General features: G+C 36.8%; 2 protein-coding genes across 4 annotated transcripts in view; one reads left to right on the top strand and one right to left on the bottom strand.

The window, feature by feature from the left end:
* The window catches only part of KEL (Kell metallo-endopeptidase), a 350,942-nt gene that overhangs the window by 97,362 nt on the left and 231,184 nt on the right, over positions 1–22,396 (top strand). The window lies entirely within an intron of this gene.
* Positions 6,639–7,655, bottom strand: TAS2R39 (taste 2 receptor member 39). Its single transcript, NM_001009130.1, is given in 1 exon segment — positions 6,639–7,655. A coding segment is annotated over 1 exon segment (1,017 nt).

Here is a 22,396-nt window from a genome sequence, read left to right as displayed (position 1 = left end):
ACCTGGTCCCTATGATCATCAGCACAGTGTGTTTTCAAACTTTTTGATCTTTGTTAATCTGATAGGTGAAAAAGTACATCTCAGAGTAGTTCTTATTTCTATTTCTCTTGTAGTAAATCAGGCTGAGCATCCTTTAAATTTTTTAAACAAACTTCTGAAAGCAACTTAATGAATTGGAAAAATCATCTAAATGTTATATGAAAACAAAAGATTACAAAAACTTTAGTATGAACCCAGTTTTGTTAAACTACACACACACACACACACACACACACACACACACACAGACACACACGCTTTAAAAGTTGTCTCTGGGTTGAAGGATAATGGATGATTTTTAATTTTAATTTTTAAATACCTTTTCACATTTTATAAGCTTTTAATTTCTTAAAAGCCACCTTTATTTCATTTTCTCTAACTATCAGTTCATATCCTTTGCCAATTTTTAACTTCAGTAATTGTTCTTATTGATTTGTATGAGCTCTTAATATATTCAGAAAATTAATCTTTATCTGGAATGTGAGTGGCAAATATTATTTCCCAGTTTCTTGTTTGTCTTTGACTTTGCTTAGGTAGTTTTTGCCATGTAGTATCTTTTTACTTTATGTAACCAGATTAAATAAATCATTTTATGCTTGTTTTTTCACTTATCATGGTTAGAAGGGTCTTCTCAACTCTAAAATTAACTTTGAAATCTCCAAAATTTCTTCTAATATTTAATAGTTCCTTTTTTAAATAAAAACATGAATTATTTGATTTATTTGGCCTAGTATAAGATGTGAGAGAGACATCCAAAATTTTTTTCCACTTTGCTAGCTAGTTGTTCTAACATAATTTATTGAATAATCCATTATTCCTTTACTAATACCACTTTTACCATATACTAAATTCTCATTTTTCTGGATGTCTACTCTGTTTTATTGAGTATTGACTTCACTGTCACACTATTTTGTGTTTTTCAGCTTCATAACATGTGTGTTATTTCATGGGGTTAGTCCTCCCTCATTACTTTTTCATTTTCAGAATGTTTCTGGCCATTCTTGCTTCATTTTTTCCAGATTATGTTTATTATCTGTCTAAAAAATTTTTGGCATTTGTGTCAAATTACAGTAAATGTAGATTCATTTAGGGAAATGTTGTATCTAATGACATTGACATTTTCCACTCAATAGCATGGTAGCCTTTCTCCTGTTCAAGTCTTCTGTGTGTATATCTGAAGCATTTAAAAGTAGTCTTCATATAGATTGTGATATGGACAGGAGGCAGCAAAATATTAGGTAGAAAAGGGCGGGTCCTTCTTGAAGCCCCACCCTCAAGCCTGGACTCACAGCCCAAAGTGAGAACATGCATTTCTGTTTTCCCGCTTAAATGTTGCCTCTTCCAAATTACCCTGGCCTGCTCCACCCCCGCCCCCCACATCCTGTGCCCATAAAAACCCCAGGCTCCACTAGCAGCAGAGCATCAGAGGAGAGAAGAGAAAAAGCAGCTTAACATTGGCAAGAAGCAGCTTGACTTCAGAGGGTCGGCTTGATAGCTGGACCTTGGAGAAGAGATGGCCTAACTCCAGAGGAAGACCCCCTTCCTGCTCTATCCACTTCCAAGCCCTTCATCCCACTGAGAACCACTTTTATCAGCAATAAAATCCCCTGCATTTACCATGTTCAATTTGTTCCTGCGACCTGATTCTTCCTGGATGCCCAGCAAGAGCTTGAGATACAGAGGGCTATCACACAGAGCTGTTAAACACTAAAGCCGTACATGGATAGCAAAGCTATAAGAGCACAGTAACACATGCCCTCTGGGGCTCCAGGGGTCATGGGTAACCCGCTGGATGCTGCTGTGGGGCCGCAAGGAGTTCTGCTCCTGCCGGCATCCAGAAGAACTCCTCCTGGTCCCTGCACCCACTCACCTGCATGCTTCCCCTCCTACAAAGGATTTGAGAGCTGCAGGCTGAATAAACGAGCAACTCCCTTTGTGAGGCCTATGAAGGGGTCAGGGAAAATTTCCTGTTTCAATCGTGCTCATTTTTTGTTAACTTTATTGCTCTAGTATCTTATTTTTTGTTGCTGTTTATTTTTTTCCTTCCATATTTCATGCTTTTGTTATGTAGAATAATATTTTAGTTGCTTCTCTTGGGTTTTTTATTTATATAACCATCTGCAGATAAGATACTCCACCAGGAAACTTCCAATTTTTTAAAATCCTTTAAATTAATTTCACTTCTTCTAGTTGTACTGGATACTTATCTAGGGTTAACATCAGTTAATAGGGTGAGGGTAAACATCTTTGTCTTTTTACCTGAATTTAATGGAAATAATAATGTTTTCTCATTAAGAATGATGCTAGCTGTTAAATTAGCCAGGCATGGTGGTTCATGTCTGTAATCCCAGCCACTTGGGAGGCTGAGGCAGGAGAATCGCTTGAACCTGGGAGACAGAGGTTTGCAGTGAGCCAAGACTGTGCCATCACACTGCACTCCAGCCTGGACAACAGAGTGAGACTCCGTCTAAAAAAAAAAAAAGAATGATGCTTGCTAGCTATTAAGAGATAGATATATTTTATCATGTTAGGAAATCATCTATTTTTATTGTAAGATTTTTTAATAATTAGGAATGGTTCTTGAATTTTATTTTTCAGCACTTATGAACATTATTATATGATTTGTCTCTTTAGTAGTATTAATATGGTTAATTATATTGATATGTTTTCTAATATTAAACCATCTTTACTTTTATGAAATAAACGTGTATTCTAGATTTAAATTTAATACTAAATTTTATTTAGTATTTTTGTATAAACACTGATAAGTGAGGTTTATTTGTAGTTTTCTGGGAGACAATTTTTGTTAGGTTTTGATATCTAAATTATATTTATTTCACAAAACAAATTTGGAAGCTTCCTTTAACTTTTGTGCTGTGAAACAATTTACATAGACTTCATATTATCTGCTTTTAAAAAGTTGATAGAATTCCCTTGTGAACATCTGGTGCCAGCATTATTTGAGGAGTGGCTCTTCACAACTTTCTCTAGCTCAACTGTGATGATTATTCTGCTTAGATTTTCTTGAAGTCAATTTTAGTAAATTATATTTTTCTAGGAACATCTATCTTATCTACGTTTTCAAACTCTAGCATAGAGTTAAACAAAATAGTTTCTTAAAAGTACTGCAATTTCTCGGATTTGTAGTTATTTTTCTTTCATGTCTTATTTTGTGTATTTATGCCTTTTTTCTTTCTTGATTATGTAAGCTAATGATGCCAATTTTACTGCCTCTTTTCAATGAACCAGTTTTGTATCCATTTTAACTTTTTTATATTTTATTTATCAAATCAATATTTAATATGTTCTGATTTTCTTAGATTTATTTCATAATTATCCTAAATGTTTGGTTTATATTTATAATTTTTTATTTTTATAATTTTGTTTTATTTTTAGTTAACATGTAGTAATTGTACATATTAATAGGACCCAGTGATATTTGGGTGCATGTATACCATGTGGGATGATCAAATCTGAGTAATCTGCATATCTATCACTTCAAACATTTCTTTGTGTTGGAAACATTCAAAATCCTCTCTTCTAGCAATTTGAAAATACACAATAAATTATTGTTAACTATAAGTCACCCTACAGTGCTACTCTAGAACTTATTCCTCTATCTAGATTTATATATATATATATATATATATATATATATATATATATACACATTTTTTTTTTTTTTTTTTTCTGAGATGGAGTTTTGCTCTTTTGCCTAGGCTGGAGTGCAGTGGTGTGATCTTCGCTCACTGCAACCTCTGCCTTCTGGTTTCAAGCGATTCTCCTGCCTCAGCCTCCTGAGTAGCTGGGATTACAGGCACCCACCACCACGCCCGGCTAATTTTTGTATTTTTAGTAGAGACAGGGTTTCACCATGTTGGCCAGGCTGGTCTTGAACCCCTGACCTCGTGATCCACCCGCCTCAGCCTCCCAAAGTGCTGGGATTACAGGCGTGAGCCACGGCGCCTGGCCTAGATTTATATTTTTAACAATTACCTCTTTATATCTTATTTACTCATCTAGGCCTTTCCTGACTGGGCTGATCTAACACCACCACCATGATGTGCTATTCATTCTAGGTTTTATTACCAGTGCTTTCCCACTAGACTAGAAGATCCATGATGACAAGAGCCCTGTTCATTGTATACATAGCACCTGGAATAGAATATGCCATATAGTTGGTGTTCAGCCAATACTTGTTCAACTAATAACTGAATGATCCTCTACTTATACACATCACAGGACAGAAACATGGGACTTACTGATGAGTTGCATGAAGTGAGTAAGACAGAAGACACATCCATGGTGGTTCCTAGCATTCTGACTTCACCAGTGGAAATAATGTGGCACTATTTAATGAGTTGGAGAAAACTGAAAAGGAAATGTGTTTCAAGGGGAAAATTAAGAATCCAAGTTTGCGTGTTCTACTTTTGAGCGACCTCTCACATAGATGTTTCAACATAGTTTTTATATTCTAAAAGATATTTTAAAATGAATTTTTAAAATTTGGCAGTTGACTTTTTAGTGCTGACATTCAAGGATCATCGGATGTTTAAGGAAAGACTCGATCACGAGAGAAAACAAACTGAAACACATAGAAAAATGAAACTTGGAGGAAGAAAAAATATAGAGGGAGTAGAACATAGCTAAAACATGTCTAATGATTTTTTTTCATTGACTGGCACCCTTTCTATTGAATATTGGGGATATAGGCAGAAATTGGTGGATTAGTAGATTCACTAATGGGAAAAAGAGGATTGTCCTTCAAATGTTGCCTGACAAAGACTTTAAGGGCTGAAATGGGTCAGGGAGAAGAGAGGCTGAAGGTTTGGAGACTGAGAAAAAGATGTGAGATAGTCATTGTGGGGACTTTAATGAGTGACTTCTCTAGGGAAATATGGGATGGAAATGCTCAATGAAGTTACTCGTTTGAGGCTGAATAGCATGAATTTGTAGGAACATGAACTCATCCAGTTCTGAAATACTCTCAAGTAACACTCAGCTGCTTAGAAGCAAACACAGAATGTTAAATAGTCATTTAAATGTGGGATTATTTCACATTTAGAAGGGTCAGGAATTTAGAATATTGTATGATTTATTTATATAAAAGCTATATTAGGGAAATTCTCAAACATATTCTGAAATAGAATAGTAGAAAGAACTCCACATGCCTGAAGCCTTGTTTAAAAAAACATTAGCATAAGAATAACCCAAACCACCCCATTCTCTACTCCTTTGTCCTATGTTGGATTAATTCAAAGCAAATCACAGATACAGCTCATTTCATCTGTAAATATTGAAGCTATTTTTGAAGGGTGAGTGTAATGATTGACCAGTAATCCAAATTGAATATGAAAGGAAGAGAGGACGGGCCTGATAGAGGGACAGAGAATATAGAGGTGTCAATGGATTGAAAGCCTGTGATGTTTAATTTGTGATTTGTTTGCATTTTTAATAAAACCCAATAGTGAGAGAGCCAATCAACAAAATAATGTGCACTATCCTTTCTCTCAAATCTTTTTTACTTACCAATTCTCTTTCTAATAAAAATCAATATAAATCTTTTAAAATTTTAAAATTAGTGAATACATGTTCTAAGTAATTCAAACAATGCATAAAGGCATAAAATAAACTGTAAATATTTCATTTATTCCCCAGATACCCAGTGACACCACTCAGAAGCCCTCTGTGAATTATTTTTGGTATATTTGTCCAGAAACTTTGCATGTACATATATATACATACAAATATATAAGTATTATGAAAAAAAGAAATACAGATGGAATCATAAAATATCTCCTTGCTTTTTGCACTGTGTATTGGAAATCTTTTCATCTCAGGAAGCATGCATCTATCTCATTTAAAAAAGGTTAACATAATATTCATTTCAGACATTCAATTCCCGTCATTCATGAACAGTGCAGCTGTGAAGAGCCTCTTGCACATATTTTTGCTTATTTATACAAAACCATGCTTAGAAAAAATTCTTAGTAATTTTTAGAATGAAAGGTGTTTTATGCATTATTAATTTTGATAAATAGTTCCACATTATTTTGGTTATATCTTTGAAAGATGGAGACAAAATGCATTTCAAACTTCTGCTCAGAAAACTTCCCAAGTTATCTAAATGTGTTTAAAAGGCATGTGGAGGGAGAAAGAGAGTTGTCAGGAACTAGTTTCAGAACATTCTTCTATTTTGGTGGCTATACAACCCTGCTGCACAGCAGAATCACCTGGAGATCTTAGAAAATTGTGTGAGTTCTAACACTAGAAATTCTGACTTAATAGATCTGAGATTGGGTTTGAACATTGGTATTTTCAAAAATCAACCTAGAGATTCTAATGGGTAGCCAGTGCTTAGAATCACTGCTTTAAACAGAGCAAGGGGAGGTAGAGGGCTCAGGTAAAGAATATGACAGTACCACTAAGATTGTACCCATGAAACAAAAAAGAAATGATCAATTTCCTATATAAAAAGCCACATCAGGCGAAAAGGGTCAGATGAGGGTTGGAGAAGAAAAGAAGAGAGAAAAGAGAGGTCTAGGTGAGGGAATGGCAGAGCTGGTAAGGCCAGGTCCTGTGGTCTTCTTGGGTGCTGGTCACAGAGTCCACTCTTTTGGGTAAAGATGAAGTCGAAGCTGAAGCCGCTTCCAGGCTCTTCTCAGCCCAGGGTTATCTTGAATCGGTAGAATTGAGTGGCCGGCAGGGTAGGCAGCCATGATGATCTGGCACAAATTATTCCACAGACTGTTGATGTCAAACATGTTGGACAGGTAGATAAACAGAGCAACTGCATTGAAAATGTAGAGAATGAGAAAGTAGCTGATAGCTTTGATGGCCCCCATGTGAGCCTCCATGCTGGGGTCGTTGGACCCTGTGGCATTGCTTCCCATGTGTAGGGTGTGTCTCTTGAGAGAGAGGATCAGCAGGGTGGCTGTCAGGATGAACATGATCAGAGGAGTCACAATCCCCAGGTTAAAGAAAAAAGCCAGACCGACCACATTGATCTCAGACAAGTATGTTTTCTTAGTGGAGTTGGAGGAGTGGATAGGGAAAGAATTGTTACAATACACAGTCCAGATGTTGATGCAGAACATGCTGTGACTGAAGGAAATAAACACGGACAGCCACAGAAGCCAGGGTATCAATCCAGTAATTCTCCACCTCAGTTTGAGGAAAAGGGGGTAGGAGAAATTGGCAATCTTCACAAAATAGAAGAAACTGAGCCAGGCAGCAAACCACAGGCTACAAAAATTTAAGAATATAAAACTTATTTTGAATGCATAATATACAGCGTCTTCAGAATAAAAACTTAGGGAGGTTGAGCTGATGGTAATTTCTAACATCATGAGGCTTTGGAGAGCTATTCTGGATACACTCAGGAAAACCAGGATCCTGCCACTTGTGGAAACTGCCTTATTTTGAACCCATTCAGCTGCATGTATAGCCATGATGAAACCATTTGCAATGATACCAATGAGGTATTCAGCAAGTAAAACTGCTAAAATTAAGGTGATGAGAAATGGCGACAATTCACTTTCTGCAGGATCGCAGAGTTTAGTCATTCTGAGCTGTTGCTTCTCTTTGGTGTCTGGAGGAAAACATCTCCCTAGCATTTGATGGGCAGACTCTTGATAACTCCCAGTATTGATGTCATAGGAGGAAGCAATTGATGTATCATTTCCAAATTCACTGCATTTGTTTATTTCAGAATTCTTAGCTCTACATCTAGAGATGCAAATGTTGGAAGGATTTGGTTTCTAATCCTCTCTCTATTTTTGAACATGTTGGTAGTGGTTCAATAATGAGGCCCAGGGAAGCGCTTGAGTAGACTCTTTAAAAGCAGCTAACATGGTACTGAGGTCCGTGTTCTTTGGTAGCATCAGTTAATTTGAACATTGGTTAACTGAGTCATCATTTAACTTACTTTCACTTGTGACTGCAGAAAATGATTGAAAATAAAAACTGCTACACACATACACACACACACACACGCACTTCTCATTTTGTGCTAAGAAATTTTCAAATGATTTATTTATAATTACTACATTTAAACCTCACAACAACCTTATGAGCATGTGCTTCTATTACCTCCATTTTGCGGATGAAGAAACTAAGGCATACAGAGGTTAAATAACTTGGCCAACATCACACAACTAGAGGGTGATAGAACTGGGATTCAAACCCAAGTCACCTGGTCCCAGAGTTCCTCCTCTTATCCACCATGTTATGCTACCTAGACCTGTGGATTCTTTTGTGTGCCCAAGACTAAATGCAGGGTTGATTCCACTGTGACATTTTTTTCCTGGTAGCCTTTTATGTCCCCACCCTCTAAAGAAAAATCAATAAAGCAAGAAGACACTGGTTTTTAAGAGATAGGACTCTCTTTTCAAAGTAAATTACTTGAGAGGTAATAAATTTAATTATACATAAAAGATCATACACACACACACACACACACACATTCACCTTTCATTTTAAGCAAAACTAGGAAAATAAGAGTTGAAGGTAAAACTCCCTAGTTCCTAACAAGGTAAGCTAGCGAACCTGAGAATAAAAGCAATGTCCCAATTCATCCAATTTTGGAATATTAAAACAAAAAGAAAGGAAAAAAGAATCACTTTTATCTTAAGGAATTTTTTTCTGATTTTAAAACGCAAGCATAGGACACATAATGATAAAATGGACTTTTCATTTCAGGGTAAATTAATTTTTATGAATGTATGTAACTTTAAAATAATGATGAAGTAATAATTCTAATAAAGAGAAAGTTGGTGGGTGAGAAGTCTCAGAAAATCTTTATAACATTTGGTTTTTACTTAAAGCCTTTTAAAAACAAGGCAAGAACTCATAAACGTTTCCTGGCTTGATTAATGATTTTAGATGAGTTGTTACGAATTTTACCATCTCATTTGAAAATCGCTATTCCTGAACAAATATTTCCCTTGAATACAGTGTAATAGACAACTGCTCCTCTCTGCTTGTTTCTACCCATTTGCACAAGTAGGCCTGGAGTATCTCAGGACCTCCAGTTTGGTTTTAAAGAGGATTTTTCTTGCCACTGGCTTTCCCCTACTTCTGCTGATCCAGGCTTCCAAGAGTGGGAGGAGAAACAGGACATGGTCCCTTCAGAGGCTGTTGCGTCTTTCCTCATTTGATTTGTTTATCCATGTATCCCACTCTGAGCCCCTAGCCCATGCCGGACACCCAGGAGGCAGTACATAGATACTTGCTGCGTTGATATATGGCCTTAGTGAAGACCTTCAGCTCAGAGAAGCTCTTTATTAGAGACATGAGGAGGAATGGCAGTTCCACGTCTCCTCAAATTTGAAAATCTGCAGGTCCTATGCCTAAATCAAGTGTCAGAGCATAAACAGTGAGGTTCAGTGAGAACACAGCAGACTGTAGAGAACATCTGTGTAAGAAACACTGGTGGGTGACAGAGGGGAACAAAGGGAAGCAGAGACAGAGCAGCCAGATGAGAAAGAGCTCAGACAGGGTCTGGCTTCACAGTGTAGGGTGCTGCAGAGGCTGTGGGCAGGAGCTGGGACCACAGACATCACCAAAGGCATTTCAGAAGATGCTCTGCTTGCCACAGCTTATGAAAGAGGTGCTTCCTGCAATGGAAAGAGTTTTGTTCATGGAAATTTCCAGGGGCGATCTGAGGGGGGATGAAATAACCTTTCTGGGTGAAAAGATGATCTTTTCTTTTTCTTTTTTTTTATTTATTATACTTTAAGTTCTAGGGTACATGTGCACAACGTGCAGGTTTGTTACATATGTATACATGTGCCATGTGGTTTGCTGGACCCATTAACTCGTCATTTACATTAGGTGTATCTCCTAATGCTTTCCCTGCCCCCTCCCCCAACCCCACAACAGGCCCCAGTGTGTGATGTTCCCCTTCCTGTGTCTAAGTCTTCTCATTGTTGAATTCCCACCCATGAGTGAGAAAATGCGGTGTTTGGTTTTTTGTTCTTGCGATAGTTTGCTGAGAATGATGGTTTCCAACTTCATCCATGTCCCTACAAAGGACATGAACTCATCCTTTTTTATGGCTGCATAGTATTCCATGGTGTATATGTGCCACATTTTCTTGATCTTCTTAAAGTAACACTGTTGGACCAGTTCCTAAATGGCACCTTCAGTTTCCTAAATACATCTTGGATGTATTTGAGTGGGTATTTCTAATATTAGGTTGGTGCAAAAGTAATTGTGGTTTTTGCCATTACTTTTAAAAAAAGGCAAAAACCACAATTGCTTTTACATCAACCTAATAATTAAGGAACGCTCATGAAGAAAACTCTGACCCATTAAGGACATAGGGAATAGGTTTTAAAAGTCCAGTTTATTTGGTTATATTTTTAACTTATTATTGTGAAATAACTTTTGACATAGAGATGAGTTGTAAAGATAGTACAGACAATTCTCATACACCCTTCACCCAGCTTCCACTAATGCTTACATCTTACATAATCATGCTACAATGATCAAACGAAGGAAATTGGCGTTGTTACAATACTATCAGCTCAATTTTTGGCTTCATTTGGACTTTTCCAGTTTTTCCACTAACGTCCTCTTTTTCTGTTTCGAGACCCAGTCCAGAATACCACATTGTAATTCATCATTGTTTCCTTCATCTCTTCCAATTCAAAACAAATTCTTGGTCTTTCCTTTTCTTTTATGACCTTGACAGTTTTGAAGAGTCCTGGTCAGGTATTTTGCAGTGTATTCTTTGATTTGGGTTTGTCTTAGTTTTCTCATTATTAGCCTGGGTTAATGGATTTTTGGGAAGAGTACCACAGAGATGATGTGCCCCTCTGACTGCAGGGACCCATGATGTCAATGACTTTTACTGGCGATGTTAACTTGATCACTTAGTTAAGGTGGTATCTGACTGGTCTCTCGGCCATAAAGTTACTCTTTTTTTTCCTTTTGTGCTCTATCAATTAGAATTAAGTCACTAAGTCTGGCCCGCACTCAAGGGAGATGAATTAGACTTTACCTCCCAGAGGAGAACTCTTAAAGAATTTGTGGACATTATTTTAAAAACCAACACAGAAATATTCTGTAGGAGATACTTTGAAGCTATGCAAATATCTTGTTTTTCCTAAAACTCTTGTCCACTGATTTGAGTATTCATGACGGCATGCTGCCTGCAGCAATTAACATTACTGTGGTGTTATAATTTTTTGTTTTCCTCTTTCCTTTCACCTTTATTAATTAGAATTCTTCTCTAAGAAAGAATTATTCCTCCTCTCCCATTTAGTTACTTAATCAAACATTTATTTGTATTCTTATGCACTCATGGATTTTTATTTTATATTTTGCATTTCGGTCACACTTCAATACTATTGTTATTTTTTGCTCAACCTGCTCAAGCTTTGGCAATTGGGAACTCTTTCAGATTGGTTCTTATGTCTTTTAAATATGGCTCCATTTTTTTTTCTTAAGAACTTCCTAACTTTGTGGCATCATGGGATGTTCCAAACTCATATTTTTCCCACCCCAACACTGAAATAAATCATTTATTCAAAGAGTCTTAATTCTTTTATTGGAGAATGTCATTTACACACCAACATTTAGGTATTTAACTTTGTAAGAAACTGCCAAACTATTTTCTAGAGTAGTTATACTATTACCAGCAATGTATGAGAGTTTTCCAGTTGCTTCACATCTTTGCCAGCACTTGGTATTGTCAAGTGTTTTTAAAAAATTTTAGTCATTTAAAAATGTGTGGCACTATTTCTTTGTGATTTTAAGTTGCATTTACCTAATAACGAGTGATGTTGAGGATCTGTTCATATTCTTATCGTGATGGTTAGTACTGAGTGTCAATTTGCTTGGATTGAAGGATACAAAGTATTGATTCTGGGTGTGTCTGTGAGGGTGTTGCCAAAGGAGATTAATATTTGAGTCAGTGGGCTGGGTAAGGCAGACCCACCCTTAATCTGGTGGGCACCATCTAATCAGCTGCCAGCAAATATAAAGCAGGCAGAAAAATGTGAAAAGCAGAGACTGGCCTAGCCTCCAACTTTCTCCTGTGCTGGATGCTTCCTGCCCTCAAACATCGGACTCCAAGTTCTTCAGTTTTGGAATTCGGACTGGCTGTCCTTGCTTGTCAGCCTGCAGACGGCCTATTGTGGGACCTTGTGATGGTGTAAGTTAATACTTAATAAACTCCCCTTTATATATATATTCCGTCAGTTCTGTCCCTCTAGAGAACCCTGACTAATACACTTACTGACCATCAATATGTCTTTGTTTATTCAGAATTTTGCCTATTAAAAAATGAGTTGTTATATTCCTTATATAGTCTAATTATAAGTCCCTTATCAGCTATGTGCTTTGCAAATATTTTCCCCCAGTGCATGACTTATCCTTTCAATCTCTTAATGGTTTTTACAGAATACAAGTTTTAAATTTTGGTAAAATTCAATTGATCAATTTTTCTTTTGTGGATTACACTTTTGGTGTTTGGTCATAAAACTGTGCCAGACCCAAAGCTATACATATTTTCTCTTGTGTTTTCTTTGAGAAGTTTTATAATTTTAGCTTTCATATTTATGCTGATGATGTACTTTGTAGAAAGTAAAAAGTTTCCTCTTCAAAGTTTCCCTTCTTGTTAAAGAATAAATCATAAGTGTTAATAGTTTCTTTTAAAGACTAACTTCCTTCAGCCCTCCTTACTTTGTGCTAATAGCTCTTTGTTAAGCCCTATTCTCTGTAGCTGTTAGACATGCTCACAGGCATGTAGTACATTCTATGTCCTTGTACTTTAACCAAGATGTCTGTGCTAGACGTGCTCACAGGCATGTCCCAGCTCGCAACTTATGCCCCTTTTTTATTTGGGAATGTTATTAGTTTTCTAAGTCTTTTCATAAGCAACTTCCTCTTTTCCTTTGTTCTGTATTGCCTTTACTTATTTAGGAAAGTTTTAAATTATTAGCCAGTTGGGTTCAGTTTAGATTGTGAGGTCTGGCTCCAGCTAATGGAGACAGGACACAGTAGCAGGGACAAGCTGCATAAGGGATAATAATTGCTTCCCTCCTTTGTTCAGGTGTGCTCTTGCCATTGTTTCATCTGCAAGGAGCACCTCTTCTGCAGAAAGTAAAATTGCCTTGCTGAGAAAATGTTTTATCTGAATACTAATTTTTCCTTATAGTACCAAGGAATAAGTGTTCTGTTTCTAAATACACATTTTACTTATAACATACTTAGAATTAATTTTTGTGTAAGGTATGAGGAATGTGTCCAGATTGGGTGTTTTTAGTTTTTGGTATATGAATATCCAATTGTTCCACACCATTTGTTGTCAAAAACATCCTTTCTCCATTGAAATTACTTGCAACTCTTATCAAAAATCAGTGGACTATATTTGTGTGGGTCTATTTCTTCCCTGTCTCTTCTATTTTATCTATCTGTCTATCTGTCTATCTATCTATCTATCTATCTATCTATCTATCTATCTATCTATCTGTCTATCTATCTTCTCTCTACTCTTTTGTAAAAAACACACTGTTTAATTATTGTAACTGTATAACAAGACTTGGAATCTGACAGTGTGAATCCTCCAACTTTATTCATGCTTTTCAGAGTTGTTTTGCTGTGAGTGGAGTCTCTGGAAAAATGTTTGAGCAAATTCTTTTCAGCAGTAACTTTGGTTAATTTTAAGATTGTTTTTCTTTAATTTTCTGCAGTTTTTCTACCATGAATGCAGTTTGGACTTTATTATTACTATTACTTAATATGTCTTGCTTGGTATTCAGAAAGGGCTCTAGATGTAACATTTTATATATTTTTATATATTTTTTTAATTGAAAAACTTTCGACAACTATATCTTTTTTTTTTTTTTTTTTTTTGAGACAGAGTCTTGCTCTGTCACTCAGGCTGGAGTGCAGTGGCGGGATCTTGACTCACTGCAACCTCTGCCTTCCGGGTTCAAATGATTCTCCTGCCTCAGCCTCCTGAGTGGCTGGGATTACAGGTGTGTGCCACCATGCCTGGCTAATTTTTGTATTTTTTTTAGTAGAGATGGGGTTTCACCATATTGGCCAGGCTGGTCTCAAACTCCTGACCTCAGGCCATCCACCCGCCTTGGCCTCCCAAAGTGTTGGGATTACAGGCACGAGCCACAGTGTCTGGCCCAGCAATTGTATCTTTACAAACTGCTTCTCAGACTTTTCTTCCATTCTCTTTACCTGGAATTACAATTAGACTCAGTTTTTCTTAACTGTTTTTGCAAGTTTTTAATATTTTTGTTTCTGTATTTTATATTCTGAAGACAACTATGTAATTTACCATGTGTGGAAAGGGTACAACAATAATTAAAAGTATATAATTACTTACAATACAAATTTATTGGCTAAAATTACTTTTATTATTTGTTGGTAGTCTGATAAAATAGATCTATTCTAAAAGTATTCTATGAAATCGTTCTAAAAACCACATATCCTGCTCTCTAAAGCAAAATAAAAAGTACTTCTTTGTATTAACTGAACATTAAAAATAATATAAGCAGATAATTTTTTGTTATATATTAATGTATTTTTAAATTTAAATTTAAATTTAATTTTATTTTTTAGACAGGGTTTTGCTCTGTGCCCAAGATGGAGTGCAGTGGTGTGATCTTGGCTCACTACAACCACCACCTCTTGGGCTCAAGCGGCCCTCCCACCTCAGCCCAGTAGCTGGCACTACAGGCATGCACCATCATGCCGGGCTAATTTTTGTATTTTTTTGTAGGAATGAGGTCTCACTATGTTACCCAGGCTGGTCTCAAACTCCTGGGCTCGAGCGATCTTCCTGCCTTGGCCTCCCAAAGTGCTGGGATTACAGGAATAAGCCACTATGCCTGGCCTTTATTAATGTACTTTAATGAGCTTTTTAGTTGTATTTATTTCTGATACCATGTCATTGACATTTTTTCTGAATAATGTATATTTTTTAAAAATACCTGTTTTGATTGCTCTTATTTTTATGAAATTGCCTACAGTATTCTTTTAAGTTGCATCTTATGGTTAACACATTTGAAATTATTGACACTTCAATGGACTCTTCTCTGACGATTGAGAAAATAGTTCTTTATAGGTTGAGATAACTAATGTATGCTAAGTAAGTTCTGCTACATGGAGTCTATTCTCAATTGTAACTTTTTAAAACTGAATTATGTAAATATTTTAGCTTCCATTTGGAAAACCTTTCTTTAAAATATTTTATGACAAAAATAATCAAGTAAATTTTCTCTATTTATGATTCTTTTAAAGGTTTTACTAAATCTAAATCATGCAAAATTCTAGTCTTCAGTTTTGCTTTATTATAATACAGGATATCTATTTATCTAATCAAAAAATAATAACTACACCAAAATATTCCTTTCTAGAAAATGAGATATTCTAGCATAATTTTTAAATTTTGAAATTATATCTTCTCCATCATTAAGCATGCATGGCTTAATTTGTTTAGTTTCTTTCTTACTTTTGCAGGGATAAATGTCAATACTCAGTGTCTTCCTATTTGTAAGTTGTGTTTCAATCACTGTGATTTCTCAAAGCTTTAGAAGCTGAAGCATTTTTTTGCTCCGTTTGTTTAATACTTTGATTATATATTTCCCTCTAATTTTCCACAAAAGCAATCAAAATTTAGAGAAATTGTTTACCAAAACATTCAATATAATTGTAAGAAATTTTGGTTCATATACAAAGTACTTCTTCAAAGACTCAAACATATGTAAAGAATGATTGATGAGAGGGAACAAAAAGAGAGAACAAGCGTATTGCTGTGCTGAAGTATTTTTAGTGTTCAAGATGAGATTCATCATACAAGTTTAGTAGGTCAGTTATTCTGCCCACATAAAAAATTTTGCAAAGTTTATCAATCGTAGCTTCTGTTTTGATTGATAAAGTATCTCTGATTGCTTGAATATTTTTAATTATGTTTGTACCACAGAAAATTTCAGTTGTCTTCATATTTCACAGATGTTTTAATTTAGTAAGACCCTAAGTTTTTACTGTGACGCTGTGCTCCACTAAAATTTGTGTTTATGTTATTAACTGCAAAACAAATAAAATTTTACCTTTCTAAATGAGTTTCAATAGCACATATTAAAAGGTCAGATATTTCATCTTCAACAGAAATAACTTTTTTTTTTTTGAGACAGAGTCTCACTGTGTCACCCAGGCTGGAGTGCAGTGGCACAATCTTTGCTCAATGCAACCTCCGCCTCCCAGGTTCAAGCAATTCTCCTGCCTCAGCCTCCTGAGTAGCTGGGATTACAGGCATGCACCACCATGCCCAGCTAATTTTTGTATTTTTAGTAAAGGTGGGATTTCACCATGTTGGTGAGGCTGGTCTCGAACTCTTGACCTCAGGTGATCCACCAACCTTGGCCTCCCAAAGTGCTGGGATTACAGGCGTGAGCCACCTCCCAGTCAGAAATAACTTTTAAAAGCTTTACTCTCATTTCATGAATTGGATGAACACAATCTAACCATTATTTGAATTAACTGATTTTTCTATTTGAAAGACTCTGGTAAAATTGATATAAAACTGATGTCATGTAATTGGGAATTTTTTCTTCTATAGATGGATTCAACATACTAATAGCTTCCAATTCCTTTTTTGTACACGCACAGAAAAACTTTGGAATTGAAAATGTATACTTGGGAATTATACTTCTTTCTTTCCCGTTTAGAAGTCTTTTATTTCTTGCCTAATTGCTCTGGCTAGGACTTTCAATACTATGTTTAATAGAAGTGGTGAGAGCGTTCATCTTTGTCTTGTTCCTGATCTTAGAGAGAAAGCTTTTAGTTTTTCATCTTGAGGATGATGTTAGCTTTGGGCTTGCCATATATGGACTTTATTATGTTGAGGGACATTCCTTCTATACCTAGTTTGTTGAGCCTTTTTTCATGAAAAGGTGTTGAAATTTGTCGAATGTTTTTTACTGCATCTATTGCGAGGCTCATGTGATTTTTGTCCTTTATCCTGTTAAGTGGTATATCATATTTACTGATTTGCACATGCAAAACCATCCTTGCATCTCAGGGATAAACCTGACTTGGTTATTCTAATGTGCTGTTTAATTCTGTTTATAATATTTTGTTCAGAATTTTAAATTTATTTTCACAGGGATATTGGCCTGTCATTTTCTTTCCTTGTAGTGTCTTTGTCTGGCTTTGATATAAAGGTGATGCTGGGCTCATAAAATAATTTGGAAGTTTTCCTTTTTCCATTGTTTTGGAAGAGTTTGTAAAAGATTGGCATTAATTCTTTAAGTGTTTGGCAGAATTTACTAGTGAAGCCATCTGGTCCTGGAATTTTTTTTGTTTGGAGATTTCTTTGTTTGGAGTTGTGGCACACATCTGTAGTTTCTGCTACTCGGGAAGCTGAGGCAGGAGGATCCCTTGAGCCCAGGAGTTCAAGGTTACAGTGAGCTAATCTTTTAACTTTGATTTTTTAGAGACAGGATCTCACCATGTTGTCTAGGCTGGTTTGGAACTCCTGACCTTGAGCCATTCTCACATCTTGGCCTCCCAAAGTGCTGGGATTACAGGTATGAGCCACCACGCCTGGCCAGGTTGGGAGGTTTCTGATTACTAATTCAATCTCCTTACTCATTATTGGTCTGTTCAGATTTTCTGTTTTTTATGATTCATTCTTGATAGGTTGCATGTCTCTAGGAATTTATTTCTCCTCATTTATCTAATTTGTTGGTGTTTAATGTTCATAAGAATCTCCTAAATGTCCTTTTCATTTCTGTAGCATCAGTTGTAATGTTTCATCTTTCATTTCCAGTTTTATTTATTTGATTCTTCCCTCTTTATTTCTTACTTAGTTTAGATAGCAGTATTGGACCAAAATGAAAGGTCACACTCTACTGAAAGATATAAATCAAATGCATCTTCTGCAGATATACATTGATGTCATTTTAGGCATAGTCTTTTTAAAGTAGCAACTAATTTTTCAAGTCAATGCTGAGGCTCCCACAGCAAATTTGGTCTAGGGCTTTCAAGTAGTCAGTGATGTTATTATAGCCATTACGGTAGATGGTAAATGGCAACAAACATATTGTGCAAGTTACATGTTCATCATCAACTTCCTTGAAAAATGAAAATTCAGTAATTAATTTTCGTTATCATACATTTTGTTTTCTTGAGCTCACTATGCCAAAAGCTTGGTTGAAAAAAAAATGTCAAATAATAAAATAAGTAGTTGTAGATTTACGCCTTACAAAAAATGACAAATTATCGTCGCAGGAACATTGAGACCTCTCTTTATATGTTCTATGACAGGACTGCTCAGCCTCTATTTCCTACTCACTTTTCCTGTACAGTTAAGCTATAATTTCTCACTTTTTTCCACTGTTCTCATCAACTAGTGATCTGAAGGTTTCATAAAATTCTCAGGTTACAGCAAGAGCCTTGGCACAGCTGGTGAGTGGGGCCGGCCCTGGCAGCAACATTGTTTACTTTCGCATTACCATCTATGGCTGGAGAGAGAGAGGGCTGTCCTGAGCCACTTGCTTAGGAGTGCACTTTATTTTTGCAGCAAGTTCCCTGGATAGCACCCTTCAAAAAGAGGTATTAGCGTCCTTCTATTTACAGAAACTATAGGGTTTTTAGGGGAGTAGCTAATATATTACTAGAGAAGACCTTCGTAGAAGTTGGAGTACAAAATGAAAGTGCCAAATTCATCCTGTCATATTTTAACATAGAAGACTAAAAATTAAAAATAGGGGACAAATGCTAAATCTAGAGAGGGCGCTGGAGCAAAAGGCATAGACTAATATGCTTGTGGGAAATTTCTGTAGCTCTAGCAAAATTCTTTAACATCATATTCTAATTTACAACTATTTTCATTTTTGGGTTCATTTCACAGTTTATTCCTTTTATTTGTGTCTTTAAAAACTTCAGTGAATGTATTTTTCCTTTGCAAAATTTCTAATTGCTTACTTTTCCTGCTTACTTCTTTTTGTTTTATTTCTGCCCCTTTAAAAAAATTTCTGCCCTATTAAGATTATACCATTAGTTAAACATTAGCCTGACATTAGGTTTCTATGTTGTGTCTTACAGTTTGGGTCTGGTGTTTCATCTTGAACCAGGGAGTCTCTCCTTTCTCCATAGTCACCCTCCCTGTCTAGCAGTTTCACTGTGTTTCAGTCCCTTCTTCCTGGTGCTGTGGTTTCCCAGTGAAGAGCCAAGATTCTTGCCTGGAGCTGATATTGTTGTTATTGCAGATACTTTGTTTCTATGAGTTACAGCTCTTTCAGACAGGTGTGTACATTTTTGGTAAACATTTGTCTCCTGGTTATATGCAGTTTTCCTTCAAAATGATGTCTTTTCCTCTTACCTCTCACTACATTTCTTTCTTTTTTTTTTTTTTGAGACGGAGTCTCGCTCTGTCGCCCAGGCTGGGGTGCGGTGGCATGATCACAGCTCACTGCAAGCTCCACCTCCTGGGTTCACACCATTCTCCTGCCTCAGCCTCCTGAGTAGCTGGGACTACAGGTGCCCGCCACCACACCTGGCTATTTTTTTTTGTATTTTTAGCAGAGACGGGGTTTCACAGTGTTAGCCAGGATGGTCTCGATCTCCTGACCTCTTGAGCAGCCCACCTCGGCTTCCCAAACTGCTGGGATTATGGGTGTGAGCCACCGCGCCCGGCCCTCCTCTCACTACATTTCTGACCCTAACACAAGACTAAAATTTTAATGAGTTTTACAGAATTTTGATTTTCTTGCTAAGGACCATAAAAATGTGTACTTAGCTGAAATGCCTACAACCAAAAGAAACATATCAAATGTCGTGTAACCATTTATTGCCACTGATATCTGATTTGATGCAATAGTTTTCTTTTTTCTTTCTTTCCTTCCTGTAGGAGTTGCTGTTGGGGCTCCACTGTCTTTCCTTAGTAACTATCATTCTTGAACATGGTGAAACTTATTTTAGCTTGTGTTCCTCCAGGGACAGACTTTAAGACCAAGATTTGAATAGAAATATTTTTTAGTTTTTAATTTTTTTAATGCTCAGGGCAATATAATTTTTTAAAAAATAAAGGTACATTATTAGGCCAGTTACCACAGTGGAACACTGAGGCTTCATCCTGAGAGGAATCTCTGGCAAGTGCTGTGAAACATGTGACTCAGAGTTCCCACACCTCTCAGGCAGAAAAGCATGGGTTCTCCATGCCAATTTTCCCGTCACTGGTTGAGGCTTGCTCCTCAGGGTTTTTAGTGGCCTTATCCCCACCTACCCCTTTAGTCTGCAGTGTGTGGGCAAAATGACCTTTCCTATCTCTGGTAGAAGTCCACTAGCACAGAGAGGCAGATATGGTAGGTTGAAATTTCTCAGAGGGCACAGGGATGGTAGGTTAGGGTTCGAGGGATGGACAAGGCACTAATGATTGCTCCAAGGCTTCTTACTGTACACACCTGCAACTCCAACCTTGGGGAATCTCTTGGAGTGCAAGACCATACTTCTACTCTTTGTTCCTGTGAGATTGACTATTTTAGTTACCTCCTGTAAGTGGAATCTTGCAGTATTTGTACTTCTATGCCTGGCTTATTTCATTTAGCAAAATATTCTCCTGGTTACAGGTTCACTCGTGGTTTTTTTTTTTTTTTTTCCTTTTTTCTGGAGATGGAGTCTCACTTTGTCGCCCAGGCTGGAGTGCAGTGGTGCAATCGTGGCTCACTGCAACCTCCGCCTCCCAGCTCAAGTAATTCTCCTGCTTCAGCCTCCCGAGTAGCTGGGATTACAGGTGTGCACTACCACGCCTGGCTAATTTTTTGTATTTTTAGTAGAGACAAGGTCTCACCATATTGGCCAGCCTGGTCTTGAATTCCCAACCTCAGGTGATCCGCCTGTCTTGGCTTTCCAAAATGCTGGGATTACAGGCATGAACCACATGCCTGGCCAGTATTTCCTTTGTTTTTTTTCAAGGCTGAATAATATCCCATTATGATATTACATATATACGAATATATATGAACATTCCATAATATTCCATATATATATATAAATTTCTTTATGACATATAAAGAAATTGTTGAGAGTTTTATTATAATTTCTTTACCCATTTGTCCATTGGTTGTTTCTATATCCTAACTAATTATTGTGAATAATGCTGCAGTGAACATGGAAGTGCAGTGCTGGTATCTCTTCAAGATTTTGATTTCACTTTTTTGGATACATATGCAGAAATGAGATTGCTGGATCATATAGTGGTTCTATTTTTATTTTAAGGAAGCATCGTGCTGTTTTTCATAGCAGCTTTACCATTTTACCTTCTCAACAACAGTGTACAGCATTCCAATATCACCTCCTCCTCCCCAGCACTTATCTTCCTTTTTTAAAATCATAACCACTATAACAGGTGTGAAATCACATTTCATTGTGGTTTTGATTTGCATTTCCCTGATGATTAGTTATATTAAACACCTTTTCATATGCCTGTTAGGCATTTGTATGTCTTCTCTGGAGAAATAGCAATTCAACTCTTTTCTCTATTTTTTATTTATTTATTTATTTATTTATTTATTTATTTATTTTTAGATGGAGTCTTGCTCTGTTGCCAGGCTGGAGTGAAGTGGCGCAGTCTCAGCTCACTGCAACCTCTGCCTCCCGGGTTCAAGTGATTCTTCTGCCTCAGCCTCCTGAGTAGGTGGTACTACAGGCGCCCGCCACCACTCCCAGCTAATTTTTTGCTTTTTTTTTTTTTCAGTAGAGACAGGGTTTCACCATATTGGCCAGGATGGTCCCAATCTCTTGACCTCATGATCCACCCTCCTCGGCCTCCCAAAGTGCTGGGATTACAGGAGTGAGCCACCGCACCTGGCCCATTTTGTAATTTTTATTTATTTATTTACTTACTTATTGCTATTGAGTTGTAGGGGTTTCTTATATTTTTCGGATATTAAACCCTTATCAGACATATGATTTGCAACTATTTTCTCCTATCCCACAGGTCGCCTTTCAGTTCTGTTGACTATTTCCTTTGCTATCGAGAAATTTATAGTTTGATAAAAACTCTCAACAAACTGGGTATAGGAGGATTTTTTCTCAACATAATAAAGGTCATGTATGACAAACCTGCAGCTAGTATTATACGCAGCAGTGAAAAACAGAAAGCTTTTCCTCTAAGATCGGGAACAAGATAAAGATGCCCCCTCTCATCACTTCCATTCAACATAGTGCTTGATATGGTTTGGATTTGTGTCCCCACCCGAATCTAATGTTGAATTAGAGGAGGGACCTGGTGCGAGGTGAATGGACCATGGGTAGGGATTTCCCCCTTGCTGTTCTCCTGATAGTGAGTGAGTTCTCACGAGATCTGATGGCTTAAAAGTGTGTAGCA

This window comes from Pan troglodytes, chromosome 6 (assembly GCF_028858775.2).
Source record: "Pan troglodytes isolate AG18354 chromosome 6, NHGRI_mPanTro3-v2.0_pri, whole genome shotgun sequence".
NCBI classification, from domain to species: Eukaryota; Metazoa; Chordata; class Mammalia; order Primates; family Hominidae; genus Pan; species Pan troglodytes.
Note: the sequence above shows the minus strand (reverse complement) of the source record. Positions and strands in the feature narration are given on the sequence as shown.